General features: G+C 46.4%; 1 protein-coding gene and 1 long non-coding RNA gene across 5 annotated transcripts in view; one reads left to right on the forward strand and one right to left on the reverse strand.

The window, feature by feature from the left end:
• LOC133539116 (uncharacterized) overlaps positions 1–17,633 on the reverse strand; it is a 1,110,877-nt gene that overhangs the window by 239,392 nt on the left and 853,852 nt on the right. The window lies entirely within an intron of this gene.
• The window catches only part of hhip (hedgehog interacting protein), a 92,518-nt gene continuing 90,567 nt past the window's right edge, over positions 15,683–17,633 (forward strand). For all 4 annotated transcript variants that reach the window (XR_009803186.1, XM_061881188.1, XM_061881189.1 and 1 more), the window contains exon 1: positions 15,683–16,397. Coding sequence is in view for 3 of the 4 variants with exons in the window: in XM_061881188.1 (XP_061737172.1) it covers positions 16,125–16,397 (273 nt within the window). In the remaining variant the exon portion in view is untranslated. The remainder of the gene's footprint in view (positions 16,398–17,633) is intronic.

Below are 17,633 nucleotides of genomic sequence, written 5' to 3' on the forward strand. Positions count from 1 at the left end.
ACAGTACGTGACGTGTGAGGTGACAGTATGTGACGTGTGAGGTGACAGTATGTGACGTGTGAGGTGACAGTATGTGACGTGTGAGGTGACAGTATGTGACGTGTGAGGTGACAGTATGTGACGTAGGAGGTGACAGTATGTGACGTATGAGGTGACAGTACGTGACGTATGAGGTGACAGTACGTGACGTATGAGGTGACAGTACGTGACGTATGAGGTGACAGTACACGACGTATGAGGTGACAGTACGTGACGTGTGAGGTGACAGTATGTGACGTATGAGGTGACAGTATGTGACGTGTGACGTGACAGTATGTGACGTATGAGGTGACAGTATGTGACGTGAGAGGTGACAGTATGTGACGTGTGAGGTGACAGTATGTGACGTGTGAGGTGACAGTATATGACGTGTGAGGTGACAGTATGTGACGTGTGAGGTGACAGTACGTGACATATGAGGTGACAGTACGTGACGTATGAGGTGACAGTACGTGACGTGTGACGTGACAGTATGTGACGTATGAGGTGACAGTATGTGACGTGAGAGGTGACAGTATGTGACGTGTGAGGTGACAGTATGTGACGTGTGAGGTGACAGTATATGACGTGTGAGGTGACAGTATGTGACGTGTGAGGTGACAGTACGTGACATATGAGGTGACAGTACGTGACGTATGAGGTGACAGTACGTGACGTATGAGGTGACAGTATGTGACGTATGAGGTGACAGTATGTGACGTGTGAGGTGACAGTACGTGACGTGTGAGGTGACAGTATGTGACGTGTGAGGTGACAGTATGTGACATGTGAGGTGACAGTATGTGACGTGTGAGGTGACAGTATGTGACGTGTGAGGTGACAGTATGTGACGTAGGAGGTGACAGTATGTGACGTATGAGGTGACAGTACGTGACGTATGAGGTGACAGTACGTGACGTATGAGGTGACAGTACGTGACGTATGAGGTGACAGTACACGACGTATGAGGTGACAGTAGGTGACGTGTGAGGTGACAGTATGTGACGTGTGAGGTGACAGTATATGACGTGTGAGGTGACAGTATGTGACCTGTGAGGTGACAGTATGTGACGTAGGAGGTGACAGTATGTGACGTAGGAGGTGCCAGTACGTGACGTATGAGGTGACAGTACGTGACGTATGAGGTGACAGTACGCGACGTATGAGGTGACAGTACGTGACGTGTGAGGTGACAGTATTTGACGTGTGAGGTGACAGTATGTGACGTGTGAGGTCACAGTATGTGACGTATGAGGTGACAGTACGTGACGTATGAGGTGACAGTACATGACGTATGAGGTGACAGTACGTGACGTATGAGATGACAGTACGTGACGTGTGAGGTGACAGTACGTGACGTGTGAGGTGACAGTACGTGACGTGTGAGGTGACAGTACGTGACGTATGAGGTGACAGTACGTGACGTATGAGGTGACAGTATGTGACGTATGAGGTGACAGTATGTGACGTATGAGGTGACAGTATGTGACGTATGAGGTGACAGTATGTGACGTATGAGGTGACAGTATGTGACGTGTGAGGTGACAGTAAGTGACGTGTGAGGTGACAGTACGTGACGTGTGAGGTGACAGTACGTGACGTATGAGGTGACAGTATGTGACGTATGAGGTGACAGTATGTGACGTGTGAGGTGACAGTATGTGACGTGTGAGGTGACAGTATTTGACGTGTGAGGTGACAGTATGTGACGTGTGAGGTCACAGTATGTGACGTGTGAGGTGACAGTATGTGACGTGTGAGGTGACAGTATGTGACGTGTGAGGTGACAGTATGTGATGTGTGAGGTGACAGTATGTGACGTGTGAGGTGACAGTACGTGACGTATGAGGTGACAGTACGTGACGTATGAGGTGACAGTATGTGACGTATGAGGTGACAGTATGTGACGTGTGAGGTGACAGTACGTGACGTATGAGGTGACAGTACGTGACGTATGAGGTGACAGTACGTGACGTATGAGGTGACAGTATGTGACGTGTGAGGTGACAGTATATGACGTGTGAGGTGACAGTATGTGACCTGTGAGGTGACAGTATGTGACGTAGGAGGCTACAGTATGTGACGTGTGAGGTGACAGTATGTGACGTGTGAGGTGACAGTATGTGACGTAGGAGGTGACAGTATGTGACGTATGAGGTGACAGTATGTAACGTATGAGGTGACAGTATGTGACGTATGAGGTGACAGTATTTGAGGTATGAGGTGACAGTATGTGACGTATGAGGTGACAGTATGTGACGTAGGAGGTGACAGTATGTGACGTATGAGGTGACAGTATGTAACGTATGAGGTGACAGTATGTGACGTATGAGGTGACAGTATGTGACATGTGAGGTGACAGTATGTGACGTATGAGGTGACAGTATGTGACGTGTGAGGTGACAGTATGTGACGTGTGAGGTGACAGTATGTGACGTGTGAGGTGACGGTATGTGACGTGTGAGGTGACAGTATGTGACGTGTGAGGTGACAGTATGTGACGTATGAGGTGACAGTATGTAACGTATGAGGTGACAGTATGTGACGTATGAGGTGACAGTATTTGAGGTATGAGGTGACAATATGTGACGTATGAGGTGACAGTATGTGACGTATGAGGTGACAGTATGTGACGTGTGAGGCTACAGTATGTGACGTGTGAGGTGACAGTATGTGACGTGTGAGGTGACAGTATGTGACGTAGGAGGTGACAGTATGTGACGTATGAGGTGACAGTATGTAACGTATGAGGTGACAGTATGTGACGTATGAGGTGACAGTATTTGAGGTATGAGGTGACAGTATGTGACGTATGAGGTGACAGTATGTGACGTAGGAGGTGACAGTATGTGACGAATGAGGTGACAGTATGTAACGTATGAGGTGTCAGTATGTGACGTATGAGGTGACAGTATGTGACATGTGAGGTGACAGTATGTGACGTATGAGGTGACAGTATGTGACGTGTGAGGTGACAGTATGTGACGTGTGAGGTGACAGTATGTGACGTGTGAGGTGACGGTATGTGACGTGTGAGGTGACAGTATGTGACGTGTGAGGTGACAGTATGTGACGTATGAGGTGACAGTATGTGACGTGTGAGGTGACAGTATGTGACGTGTGAGGTGACAGTATGTGACGTATGAGGTGACAGTATGTGACGTGTGAGGTGACAGTATATGACGTGTGAGGTGACAGTATGTGACGTGTGAGGTGACAGTATGTGACGTAGGAGGTGACAGTATGTGACGTGTGAGGTGACAGTATGTGACGCAGGAGGTGACAGTATGTGACGTAGGAGGTGACAGTAATAGAGGTATGAGGTGACAGTATGTGACGTGTGAGGTGACAGTACGTGACGTATGAGGTGACAGTACGTGACGTAGGAGGTGACAGTAATAGAGGTATGAGGTGCCAGTACGTGACGTATGAGGTGACAGTACGTGACGTATGAGGTGACAGTACGTGACGTATGAGGTGACAGTACGTGACGTATGAGGTGACAGTACGTGACGTGTGAGGTGACAGTACGTGACGTGTGAGGTGACAGTATGTGACGTGTGAGGTGACAGTATGTGACGTGTGAGGTGACAGTATGCGACGTGTGAGGTGACAGTATGTGACGTGTGAGGTGACAGTACGTGACATATGAGGTGACAGTACGTGACGTATGAGGTGACAGTACGTGACGTATGAGGTGACAGTATGTGACGTATGAGGTGACAGTATGTGACGTGTGAGGTGACAGTACGTGACGTATGAGGTGACAGTACGTGACGTAGGAGGTGACAGTAATAGAGGTATGAGGTGCCAGTACGTGACGTATGAGGTGACAGTACGTGACGTATGAGGTGACAGTACGTGACGTATGAGGTGACAGTACGTGACGTGTGAGGTGACAGTACGTGACGTGTGAGGTGACAGTATGTGACGTGTGAGGTGACAGTATGTGACGTGTGAGGTGACAGTATGTGACGTGTGAGGTGACAGTATGTGACAGATGAGGTGACAGTATGTGACGTAGGAGGTGACAGTATGTGACGTGTGAGGTGACAGTATGTGACGTGTGAGGTGACAGTACGTGACGTGTGAGGTGACAGTATGTGACGTGTGAGGTGACAGTATGTGACGTGTGAGGTGACAGTATGTGACGTGTGAGGTGACAGTATGTGACATGTGAGGTGACAGTATGTGACGTAGGAGGTGACAGTATGTGACGTGTGAGGTGACAGTATGTGACGTGTGAGGTGACAGTATGTGACGTAGGAGGTGACAGTATGTGACGTGTGAGGTGACAGTATGTGACGTAGGAGGTGACAGTATGTGACGTAGGAGGTGACAGTAATAGAGGTATGAGGTGACAGTACGTGACGTATGAGGTGACAGTACGTGACGTATGAGGTGACAGTACTTGACATATGAGGTGACAGTACGTGACGTATGAGGTGACAGTACGTGACGTATGAGGTGACAGTACGTGACGTATGAGGTGACAGTACGTGACGTATTAGGTGACAGTACGTGACGTATGAGGTGACAGTACGTGACGTATGAGGTGACAGTACGTGATGTATGAGGTGACAGTACGTGACGTATGAGGTGACAGTACGTGACATATGAGGTGACAGTATGTGACGTATGAGGTGACAGTATGTGACGTATGAGGTGACAGTATGTGACGTATGAGGTGACAGTATGTGACGTATGAGGTGACAGTATGTGACGTATGAGGTGACAGTATGTGACGTATGAGGTGACAGTATGTGACGTATGAGGTGACAGTATGTGACGTATGAGGTGACATGACAGTATGTGACGTATGAGGTGACAGTACGTGACGTATGAGGTGACAGTATGTGACGTATGAGGTGACAGTACGTGACGTATGATGTGACAGTACGTGACGTATTAGGTGACAGTATGTGACGTATGAGGTAACAGTACGTGACGTATTAGGTGACAGTATGTGACGTATGAGGTGACAGTACGTGACGTATGAGGTGACAGTACGTGACGTATGAGGTGACAGTACGTGACGTATGAGGTGACAGTACGTGACGTGTGAGGTGACAGTATGTGACGTGTGAGGTGACAGTATGTGACGTGTGACGTGACAGTATGTGACGTGTGAGGTGACAGTATGTTACGTGTGAGGTGACAGTATGTGACGTGTGAGGTGACAGTATGTGACGTAGGAGGTGACAGTATGTGACGTAGGAGGTGACAGTAATAGAGGTATGAGGTGTCAGTACGTGACGTATGAGGTGACAGTACGTGACCTATGAGGTGACAGTACGCGACGTATGAGGTGACAGTACGTGACGTATGAGGTGACAGTACGTGACGTATGAGGTAATAGTACGTGACGTATGAGGTGACAGTATGTGACGTATGAGGTGACAGTACGTGACGTATGAGGTGACAGTACGTGACGTATGAGGTAATAGTACGTGACGTATGAGGTGACAGTACGTGACGTGTGAGGTGACAGTATGTGACGTATGAGGTGACAGTATGTGACGTGTGACGTGACAGTATGTGACGTATGAGGTGACAGTATGTGACGTGAGAGGTGACAGTACGTGACGTGTGAGGTGACAGTATGTGACGTGTGAGGTGACAGTATATGACGTGTGAGGTGACAGTATGTGACGTGTGAGGTGACAGTACGTGACATATGAGGTGACAGTACGTGACGTATGAGGTGACAGTATGTGACGTATGAGGTGACAGTATGTGACGTGTGAGGTGACAGTACGTGACGTGTGAGGTGACAGTATGTGACGTGTGAGGTGACAGTATGTGACGTGTGAGGTGACAGTATGTGACGTGTGAGGTGACAGTATGTGACGTGTGAGGTGACAGTATGTGACGTAGGAGGTGACAGTATGTGACGTATGAGGTGACAGTACGTGACGTATGAGGTGACAGTACGTGACGTATGAGGTGACAGTACGTGACGTATGAGGTGACAGTACACGACGTATGAGGTGACAGTACGTGACGTGTGAGGTGACAGTACGTGACGTATGAGGTGACAGTACGTGACGTATGAGGTGACAGTATGTGACGTATGAGGTGACAGTATGTGACGTGTGACGTGACAGTATGTGACGTATGAGGTGACAGTATGTGACGTGAGAGGTGACAGTATGTGACGTGTGAGGTGACAGTATGTGACGTGTGAGGTGACAGTATATGACGTGTGAGGTGACAGTATGTGACGTGTGAGGTGACAGTACGTGACATATGAGGTGACAGTACGTGACGTATGAGGTGACAGTACGTGACGTGTGACGTGACAGTATGTGACGTATGAGGTGACAGTATGTGACGTATGAGGTGACAGTATGTGACGTGTGAGGTGACAGTATGTGACGTGTGAGGTGACAGTATATGACGTGTGAGGTGACAGTATGTGACGTGTGAGGTGACAGTACGTGACATATGAGGTGACAGTACGTGACGTATGAGGTGACAGTACGTGACGTATGAGGTGACAGTACGTGACGTGTGAGGTGACAGTATGTGACGTGTGAGGTGACAGTATGTGACGTGTGAGGTGACAGTATGTGACGTGTGAGGTGACAGTATGTGACGTGTGACGTGACAGTATGTGACGTGTGAGGTGACAGTATGTTACGTGTGAGGTGACAGTATGTGACGTGTGAGGTGACAGTATGTGACGTAGGAGGTGACAGTATGTGACGTAGGAGGTGACAGTAATAGAGGTATGAGGTGTCAGTACGTGACGTATGAGGTGACAGTACGTGACCTATGAGGTGACAGTACGCGACGTATGAGGTGACAGTACGTGACGTATGAGGTGACAGTACGTGACGTATGAGGTAATAGTACGTGACGTATGAGGTGACAGTATGTGACGTATGAGGTGACAGTACGTGACGTATGAGGTGACAGTACGTGACGTATGAGGTAATAGTACGTGACGTATGAGGTGACAGTACGTGACGTGTGAGGTGACAGTATGTGACGTATGAGGTGACAGTATGTGACGTGTGACGTGACAGTATGTGACGTATGAGGTGACAGTATGTGACGTGAGAGGTGACAGTACGTGACGTGTGAGGTGACAGTATGTGACGTGTGAGGTGACAGTATATGACGTGTGAGGTGACAGTATGTGACGTGTGAGGTGACAGTACGTGACATATGAGGTGACAGTACGTGACGTATGAGGTGACAGTACGTGACGTATGAGGTGACAGTATGTGACGTATGAGGTGACAGTATGTGACGTGTGAGGTGACAGTACGTGACGTGTGAGGTGACAGTATGTGACGTGTGAGGTGACAGTATGTGACGTGTGAGGTGACAGTATGTGACGTGTGAGGTGACAGTATGTGACGTGTGAGGTGACAGTATGTGACGTAGGAGGTGACAGTATGTGACGTATGAGGTGACAGTACGTGACGTATGAGGTGACAGTACGTGACGTATGAGGTGACAGTACGTGACGTATGAGGTGACAGTACACGACGTATGAGGTGACAGTACGTGACGTGTGAGGTGACAGTACGTGACGTATGAGGTGACAGTACGTGACGTATGAGGTGACAGTATGTGACGTATGAGGTGACAGTATGTGACGTGTGACGTGACAGTATGTGACGTATGAGGTGACAGTATGTGACGTGAGAGGTGACAGTATGTGACGTGTGAGGTGACAGTATGTGACGTGTGAGGTGACAGTATATGACGTGTGAGGTGACAGTATGTGACGTGTGAGGTGACAGTACGTGACATATGAGGTGACAGTACGTGACGTATGAGGTGACAGTACGTGACGTGTGACGTGACAGTATGTGACGTATGAGGTGACAGTATGTGACGTATGAGGTGACAGTATGTGACGTGTGAGGTGACAGTATGTGACGTGTGAGGTGACAGTATATGACGTGTGAGGTGACAGTATGTGACGTGTGAGGTGACAGTACGTGACATATGAGGTGACAGTACGTGACGTATGAGGTGACAGTACGTGACGTATGAGGTGACAGTACGTGACGTGTGAGGTGACAGTATGTGACGTGTGAGGTGACAGTATGTGACGTGTGAGGTGACAGTATGTGACGTGTGAGGTGACAGTATGTGACGTGTGAGGTGACAGTATGTGACGTAGGAGGTGACAGTATGTGACGTATGAGGTGACAGTACGTGACGTATGAGGTGACAGTATGTGACGTGTGAGGTGACAGTACGTGACGTGTGAGGTGACAGTATGTGACGTGTGAGGTGACAGTATGTGACGTGTGAGGTGACAGTATGTGACGTGTGAGGTGACAGTATGTGACGTAGGAGGTGACAGTATGTGACGTATGAGGTGACAGTACGTGACGTATGAGGTGACAGTACGTGACGTATGAGGTGACAGTACGTGACGTATGAGGTGACAGTACACGACGTATGAGGTGACAGTACGTGACGTATGAGGTGACAGTACGTGACGTATGAGGTGACAGTACGTGACGTATGAGGTAATAGTACGTGACGTATGAGGTGACAGTATGTGACGTATGAGGTGACAGTACGTGACGTATGAGGTGACAGTACGTGACGTATGAGGTAATAGTACGTGACGTATGAGGTGACAGTACGTGACGTGTGAGGTGACAGTATGTGACGTATGAGGTGACAGTATGTGACGTGTGACGTGACAGTATGTGACGTATGAGGTGACAGTATGTGACGTGAGAGGTGACAGTACGTGACGTGTGAGGTGACAGTATGTGACGTGTGAGGTGACAGTATATGACGTGTGAGGTGACAGTATGTGACGTGTGAGGTGACAGTACGTGACATATGAGGTGACAGTACGTGACGTATGAGGTGACAGTACGTGACGTATGAGGTGACAGTATGTGACGTATGAGGTGACAGTATGTGACGTGTGAGGTGACAGTACGTGACGTGTGAGGTGACAGTATGTGACGTGTGAGGTGACAGTATGTGACGTGTGAGGTGACAGTATGTGACGTGTGAGGTGACAGTATGTGACGTGTGAGGTGACAGTATGTGACGTAGGAGGTGACAGTATGTGACGTATGAGGTGACAGTACGTGACGTATGAGGTGACAGTACGTGACGTATGAGGTGACAGTACGTGACGTATGAGGTGACAGTACACGACGTATGAGGTGACAGTACGTGACGTGTGAGGTGACAGTACGTGACGTATGAGGTGACAGTACGTGACGTATGAGGTGACAGTATGTGACGTATGAGGTGACAGTATGTGACGTGTGACGTGACAGTATGTGACGTATGAGGTGACAGTATGTGACGTGAGAGGTGACAGTATGTGACGTGTGAGGTGACAGTATGTGACGTGTGAGGTGACAGTATATGACGTGTGAGGTGACAGTATGTGACGTGTGAGGTGACAGTACGTGACATATGAGGTGACAGTACGTGACGTATGAGGTGACAGTACGTGACGTGTGACGTGACAGTATGTGACGTATGAGGTGACAGTATGTGACGTATGAGGTGACAGTATGTGACGTGTGAGGTGACAGTATGTGACGTGTGAGGTGACAGTATATGACGTGTGAGGTGACAGTATGTGACGTGTGAGGTGACAGTACGTGACATATGAGGTGACAGTACGTGACGTATGAGGTGACAGTACGTGACGTATGAGGTGACAGTACGTGACGTGTGAGGTGACAGTATGTGACGTGTGAGGTGACAGTATGTGACGTGTGAGGTGACAGTATGTGACGTGTGAGGTGACAGTATGTGACGTGTGAGGTGACAGTATGTGACGTAGGAGGTGACAGTATGTGACGTATGAGGTGACAGTACGTGACGTATGAGGTGACAGTATGTGACGTGTGAGGTGACAGTACGTGACGTGTGAGGTGACAGTATGTGACGTGTGAGGTGACAGTATGTGACGTGTGAGGTGACAGTATGTGACGTGTGAGGTGACAGTATGTGACGTAGGAGGTGACAGTATGTGACGTATGAGGTGACAGTACGTGACGTATGAGGTGACAGTACGTGACGTATGAGGTGACAGTACGTGACGTATGAGGTGACAGTACACGACGTATGAGGTGACAGTACGTGACGTGTGAGGTGACAGTATGTGACGTATGAGGTGACAGTATGTGACGTGTGACGTGACAGTATGTGACGTATGAGGTGACAGTATGTGACGTGAGAGGTGACAGTATGTGACGTGTGAGGTGACAGTATGTGACGTGTGAGGTGACAGTATATGACGTGTGAGGTGACAGTATGTGACGTGTGAGGTGACAGTACGTGACATATGAGGTGACAGTACGTGACGTATGAGGTGACAGTATGTGACGTGAGAGGTGACAGTATGTGACGTGTGAGGTGACAGTATGTGACGTGTGAGGTGACAGTATATGACGTGTGAGGTGACAGTATGTGACGTGTGAGGTGACAGTACGTGACATATGAGGTGACAGTACGTGACGTATGAGGTGACAGTACGTGACGTATGAGGTGACAGTATGTGACGTATGAGGTGACAGTATGTGACGTGTGAGGTGACAGTACGTGACGTGTGAGGTGACAGTATGTGACGTGTGAGGTGACAGTATGTGACATGTGAGGTGACAGTATGTGACGTGTGAGGTGACAGTATGTGACGTGTGAGGTGACAGTATGTGACGTAGGAGGTGACAGTATGTGACGTATGAGGTGACAGTACGTGACGTATGAGGTGACAGTACGTGACGTATGAGGTGACAGTACGTGACGTATGAGGTGACAGTACACGACGTATGAGGTGACAGTAGGTGACGTGTGAGGTGACAGTATGTGACGTGTGAGGTGACAGTATATGACGTGTGAGGTGACAGTATGTGACCTGTGAGGTGACAGTATGTGACGTAGGAGGTGACAGTATGTGACGTAGGAGGTGCCAGTACGTGACGTATGAGGTGACAGTACGTGACGTATGAGGTGACAGTACGCGACGTATGAGGTGACAGTACGTGACGTGTGAGGTGACAGTATTTGACGTGTGAGGTGACAGTATGTGACGTGTGAGGTCACAGTATGTGACGTATGAGGTGACAGTACGTGACGTATGAGGTGACAGTACATGACGTATGAGGTGACAGTACGTGACGTATGAGATGACAGTACGTGACGTGTGAGGTGACAGTACGTGACGTGTGAGGTGACAGTACGTGACGTGTGAGGTGACAGTACGTGACGTATGAGGTGACAGTACGTGACGTATGAGGTGACAGTATGTGACGTATGAGGTGACAGTATGTGACGTATGAGGTGACAGTATGTGACGTATGAGGTGACAGTATGTGACGTGTGAGATGACAGTATGTGACGTGTGAGGTGACAGTAAGTGACGTGTGAGGTGACATTACGTGACGTTTGAGGTGACAGTACGTGACGTATGAGGTGACAGTATGTGACGTATGAGGTGACAGTATGTGACGTGTGAGGTGACAGTATGTGACGTGTGAGGTGACAGTATTTGACGTGTGAGGTGACAGTATGTGACGTGTGAGGTCACAGTATGTGACGTGTGAGGTGACAGTATGTGACGTGTGAGGTGACAGTATGTGACGTGTGAGGTGACAGTATGTGATGTGTGAGGTGACAGTATGTGACGTGTGAGGTGACAGTACGTGACGTATGAGGTGACAGTACGTGACGTATGAGGTGACAGTATGTGACGTATGAGGTGACAGTATGTGACGTGTGAGGTGACAGTACGTGACGTATGAGGTGACAGTACGTGACGTATGAGGTGACAGTACGTGACGTATGAGGTGACAGTATGTGACGTGTGAGGTGACAGTATATGACGTGTGAGGTGACAGTATGTGACCTGTGAGGTGACAGTATGTGACGTAGGAGGTGACAGTATGTGACGTATGAGGTGACAGTATGTGACGTGTGAGGTGACAGTACGTGACGTATGAGGTGACAGTACGTGACGTATGAGGTGACAGTACGTGACGTATGAGGTGACAGTACGCGACGTATGAGGTGACAGTACGTGACGTATGAGGTGACAGTACGTGACGTATGAGGTGACAGTACGTGACGTATGAGGTGACAGTACGCGACGTATGAGGTGACAGTACGTGACGTATGAGGTGACAGTACGTGACGTATGAGGTGACAGTATGTGACGTATGAGGTGACAGTATGTGACGTATGAGGTGACAGTATGTGACGTATGAGGTGACAGTACGTGACGTATGAGGTGACAGTACGTGACGTGTGAGGTGACAGTACGTGACGTGTGAGGTGACAGTATGTGACGTATGAGGTGACAGTATGTGACGTATGAGGTGACAGTATGTGACGTGTGTAAGAAGGTGTGCTTGCTGTCTGTGAGGAGACACAAGATAGAGTGAGAAGAGCCTGTAGTGCAGGGATCAGCAACCTTTTTGAAACCAAGAGCTACTTCTTGGATACTGATTAATGCGAAGGGCTACCAGTTTGATACACACTTAAATAAATTGCCAGAAATAACCAATTTTCCAAATTTACCTTAAATAAATACATATATATATATATATATATATATATATATATATATATATATATATATATATATATATATATATATATATATATATATACATACATATATGTATATATATATCAATCAGGGGTACCTGAAGGTATGCCAAGGGGTACGTGAGATTTTTTTTAAATATTGTAAAAAAAATTGCAACAATTCAAGAATCCTTTATAAATATATTTATTGAATAATACTTCAACAAAATATGAATGTAAGTTCATAAACTGTGGGGAAAAAAATACAATGCAATATTCAGTGTTGACACCTAGATTTTTTTTGTGGACATGTTCCATAAATATTGATGTTAAAGATGTCTTTTTTTGTGAAGAAATGTTTAGAAGGAAGTTGATGAATCCAGATGGATCTCTATTACAATCCCCAAAGAGGACACTTTAAGTTGATGATTACTTCTATGTGGAGAAATCTGCATTTATAATTGAATCACTTGTTTATTTTTCAACAAGTTTTTACTTATTTTTATATCTTTTTTTCCAAATAGTTCAAGAAAGACCACTACAAATGAGCAATATTTTGCAGTTTTATACAATTTAATAAATCTGAAACTGATGACATAGTACTGTATTTTACTTCTTTATCTCTTTTTTTCAACCAAAAATACTTTGCTCTGATTAGGGGGTACTTGAATTAAAAACATGTTCACAGGGGGTACATCACTGAAAAAAGCTTGAGAACCACTGTTTAAAACACTACCTGTGTAAAGCTTTTAAAATGGAGACAGTTTGATCCTGAAGCTGATTATTCCCATTTGCATCACTTCCTGTGTGGAAAACAAATACATATTTATGTGAAATTGAAGTTATTATTTTATGATTATGGACTTATGCTAAAGAAATAAGTTCAAACTTCAACCCTTGACTAACACATCCCACCTGCCCGGATTGTAAATAATCAAATGTATATACTTGTTGTTATGATTTCTGAACTCACTATGTTCACTTCTCACTGTAAATATCCTACCAAGTCAGATCTACACTGTTTCAATGTCCATTTCTCTGACAATGCAATTGTTGATGACTTAAGTACTGATTTGAACCAAATCTACCCCCCCCCCCCCCAACACACACACACCACATCCCACCCACGGATTGTTAATTATGTAAATAATTCAATGTATGTACTCTGATGAATAACTTGTATGATGACTATATTATGCTGATTGTATATATTTGTACCATGAATTGTTTAACATGGACCCCGACTTAAACAAGTTGAAAAACTTATTGGGGTGTTACCATTTAGTGGTCAATTGTACGGAATATGTACTGTACTGTGCTATATACTTATAAAAGTTTCAATCAATCAATCAAAAATCGCCGGCCAAAGACTATGAAAATAGGACCCATTACCTCCCTGCTTGGCACTCAGCATCAAATGTTGGAATTGGGGGTTAAATCACCAAAATGATTCCCGGGCGCGGCCACCGCTGCTGCTCACTGCTCCCCTCACCTCCCAGGAGGTTATCAAGGGTGATGAAGAAAATTATTTCGCCACACCTAATGTGTGTGTGACAATCATTGGCACTTTAACTTTAACAACAACTTAGTGTTGCTGCAGTATTTCCTATTTTTGGCAGAATTGCAACAGACGTTGTTTTTAAAGGCCTACTGAAAGCCACTACTAGCCACCACGCAGTCTGATAGTTTATATATCAATGATGAAATATTAACATTGCAACACATGCCAATACGGCCGCTTTAGTTTACTAAATTGCGATTTTAAATTTCCCGCGAAGTATCCTGTTGAAAAGGTCGCGGAATGATGACGCGTTGGTTGGAGCGGACATGTTCTCCCAGCACCACTCACGGCTAAAAGTAATCCGTTTTTATCACATAATTACACAGTATTTTGGACATCTGTGTTGCTGAATCTTTTGCAATTTGTCCAAATAATAATGGAGACTATAAAGAACAATGCTGTTGGTGGAAAGCGGTGGATTGCAGCTGCCGGTGTTTCTTTGTTTGTGGTGAAGCTTTAGCAAACATGTTTCTCTACCACATGTCAACCAGCAAATTTTGGGATGAGAAAATTGCGATATTAAGTCGGCTCTTACCGGAGACTTGAGCGGAGTTAGCGTCCTGCAGATCTTGGCTCCTCCATTGGCTTCTCTCAGAGACACTGGCGGTCACCGCAGCCCTCTGACTTTCAGGTATGACTTTATAATCTCACTAAAACACTATTAACACAATAAGCAGATAAGGGATTTTCCAGAATTATCCTAGTCAACGTGTCTAATAACATCTGAATCGTTACCACTGCCGTCGCCTTTTTTTCTTTCCTTCTAGTGCTTCACTCTCACTTTCCTCATCTACGAATCTTTCATCCTCGCTCAAATTAATGGGGAAATTGTCGCTCTCTCGGTCCGAATTGCTCTAGCTGCTGGTGGCCATGATTGTAAACAATGTGCGGATGTGATGAGCTCTACAACCCGTGACGTCACGCGCACATTGTCTGCTACTTCCGGTACAGGCAAGGCTTTTTTATTAGCAACCAAAAGTTGCGAACTTTATTGTGGATGTTCTCTACTAAATCCTTTCAGCAAAAATATGGCAATATCGTGAAATGATCAAGTATGACACATAGAATGGACCTGCTATCCCCGTTTAAATAAGAAAATCTCCTTTCAGTAGGCCTTTAAATCACCCAAATGATTCCCGGGCGTGGCCATCGCTGCTGCTCACTGCTTCCCTCACCTCCCAGGAGGTGATGAAGAGAACAATTTCGTGTGTGACAATCTTTGGCACTTTAACTTTATAAAAAAATTGGTGTTGCTGCAGTATTTCCTATTTTTGGCAGAATTGCAACACCTGTTTTAAAAAAATCCTCCAACTGCCTTTATTGCAAGAAATAAATGTAGAATCAAGACTTTTATTCAAAGTTTTTTTTTAAAGGGTGCGCACCCCCTCCTTCCAGCCAGGTGATCGTCGACCTCGACGTGTACGCGCCCGGCCCCCCCTGCGGGTGCGCTTGCGCGCGCGTGTGTGTGTATGTGTGTGCGCGCGCCCCCGCCGACTTGCACACGTCACGGCGCTCTTCGAGCGCGCCGGTTAAAAAGAAGAAGGAGGAAAGAGACCAAAGAGAAAACATGTGAGCACTCCTGAGGACTTTTTTAGTGTTGCGGAGGAAGAAGAACTTTTATTCCCCCCCCTCCCCTGCAAACTCCCCCCACCCGGGCTCCATGCGTCCACGCAGCGAGGGATTACATCTGAGAGGAACATCCAGGCTCTTCGTTTTGGGGCTGCACTTTTTGTGGATAAAATTGTGATATTGTTATTTTTCGTGCACTTTTTTTTTTTTTTTAAAGGAAGCGAGCATGATATTTATTTTTAACACATATATTAATAGATTGGAACTGGCGGCACCTGCTTTTATGTGCAGCGTGCTTACACTTTTCTCTTGGGCGCACATGTGCAAGCTGTAAATGCAATAAACACGCACACATTATAGCCTTTATATAACATTGCATTGCAGACATTAATTTGCTGTTATTAGCGGTGTTTTTTGTTTTGTTTTGTTTCTACGCATAATGAAGCATTTGCAATTCGTGCTGGTGCTGGCCATCGCTGTCAACGTGTGGGAGTGCGGAGATGCCAAATTGGGCGAGAGGGGAGCGGAGCTGAGCGCCAGGAGGCGACGGTGCTACGACGGCACGCTGCCCAAGCGCCTCAAGAAGCGGGACCGGAAGGTCCTGCTCGACGGCAGCGGCAGCGGCGACGTCTGCCACCGGTTGTACTCGCGGGTGTCCTGCTGTCCCACCCGCAGAGCCGCCTACCAGATCGCTCACCGCAGGGATGCCCGGGTAAGGAGCTTCTTAATGTCCATTCAGCGCCCTTTTGTAACGCCGTCTTATTGTCACAAGCGGCGCTTTATAGTCGTCGTGTTTTGTTAGTTTTTAGTGGGCCACGCCACGAAAACGTAAACAAACGGTGCCGTAAAGCGACGGTATTGTTTAATTAGTTGTTTATTTACGTCACTATCTAGCCTTTGACGTTACACGCGCGCAATGAAATTACATTTTTTTATGTATTTTCTTTAAAAAGCAACATGACCGGTGCACTATCGTGGCGAGTTTACCGACTCAGGACACTGTTGGGCCGAATCGTCCCCGTTAAAGTTGTCCAACTTAACTTCACCGGTAACTTTACCTGGCTAGCACCTAGCTTAGCTGTTAGCCAGCCTGTTAGCTTATTTCTGTGAAGTTTCTAGAATATTCTGTAAAGCTTCTAAATTAAGTGGCGTTCGTTATCTCCTTCTATGTGTTTCCCAGGTACGGTCATACAAAACAGTGTTTAGAGTATTTTACTAAAGTGATACTTAATCGAATTGGATGGTAATCAGTGCTACAAACTAACGGTGCCGAAAAGCGACGATATTGTTTATTAGTTGTTTGTCTACGTCACGTTCTAGCCTTCTACGTAGGCGCTTTATAAAATTATATTTATTTATTTTCTTTAAAAAGAAACATTTCTAGAATGTCCTGTAAAGCTTCTAGTTTAGAGGCATTCGTTATCAAGTAATTGTCTCACACACACACACACTAGGTGTGGTGAAATGAGGGGAGCAGTGAGCAGCAGCGGTGGCTGCGCCTGGGAATCAATTTTGGTGATATAACCCCCAATTCCAACCTTTGATGCTGAGTTCCAAGCAGGGAGGTAATGGGTCCCATTTTATATATTCTTTGGTATGACTCGGCCAGGGTTTGAAATCACAATCTATTGATCTCAGAGCGGACACACCACTAGGCCACTCACCAGGCTATCTTACTCTATGGGTCCAAGGTACGGTCGTACAAAACGTTTTTAGAATTTTCTACTTAAATGATATAGTATCTGATAACTTATTCGAATTGGATAGTATTCAATATTACAAACAAACTGTGCCGTAAAGCGACGGCATTGTTTAATTAGTTGTTTGTTTACGTCACTATCTAGCCTTTGACGTTACACGCGCGCAATGAAATTACATTTTTTTTTTTTTTTCTTTAAAAAGCAACATGACCGGTGCACTATCGTGGCGAGTTTACCGACTGAGGACA

Source organism: Nerophis ophidion, linkage group LG20 (genome assembly GCF_033978795.1).
Source record: "Nerophis ophidion isolate RoL-2023_Sa linkage group LG20, RoL_Noph_v1.0, whole genome shotgun sequence".
NCBI classification, from domain to species: Eukaryota; Metazoa; Chordata; class Actinopteri; order Syngnathiformes; family Syngnathidae; genus Nerophis; species Nerophis ophidion.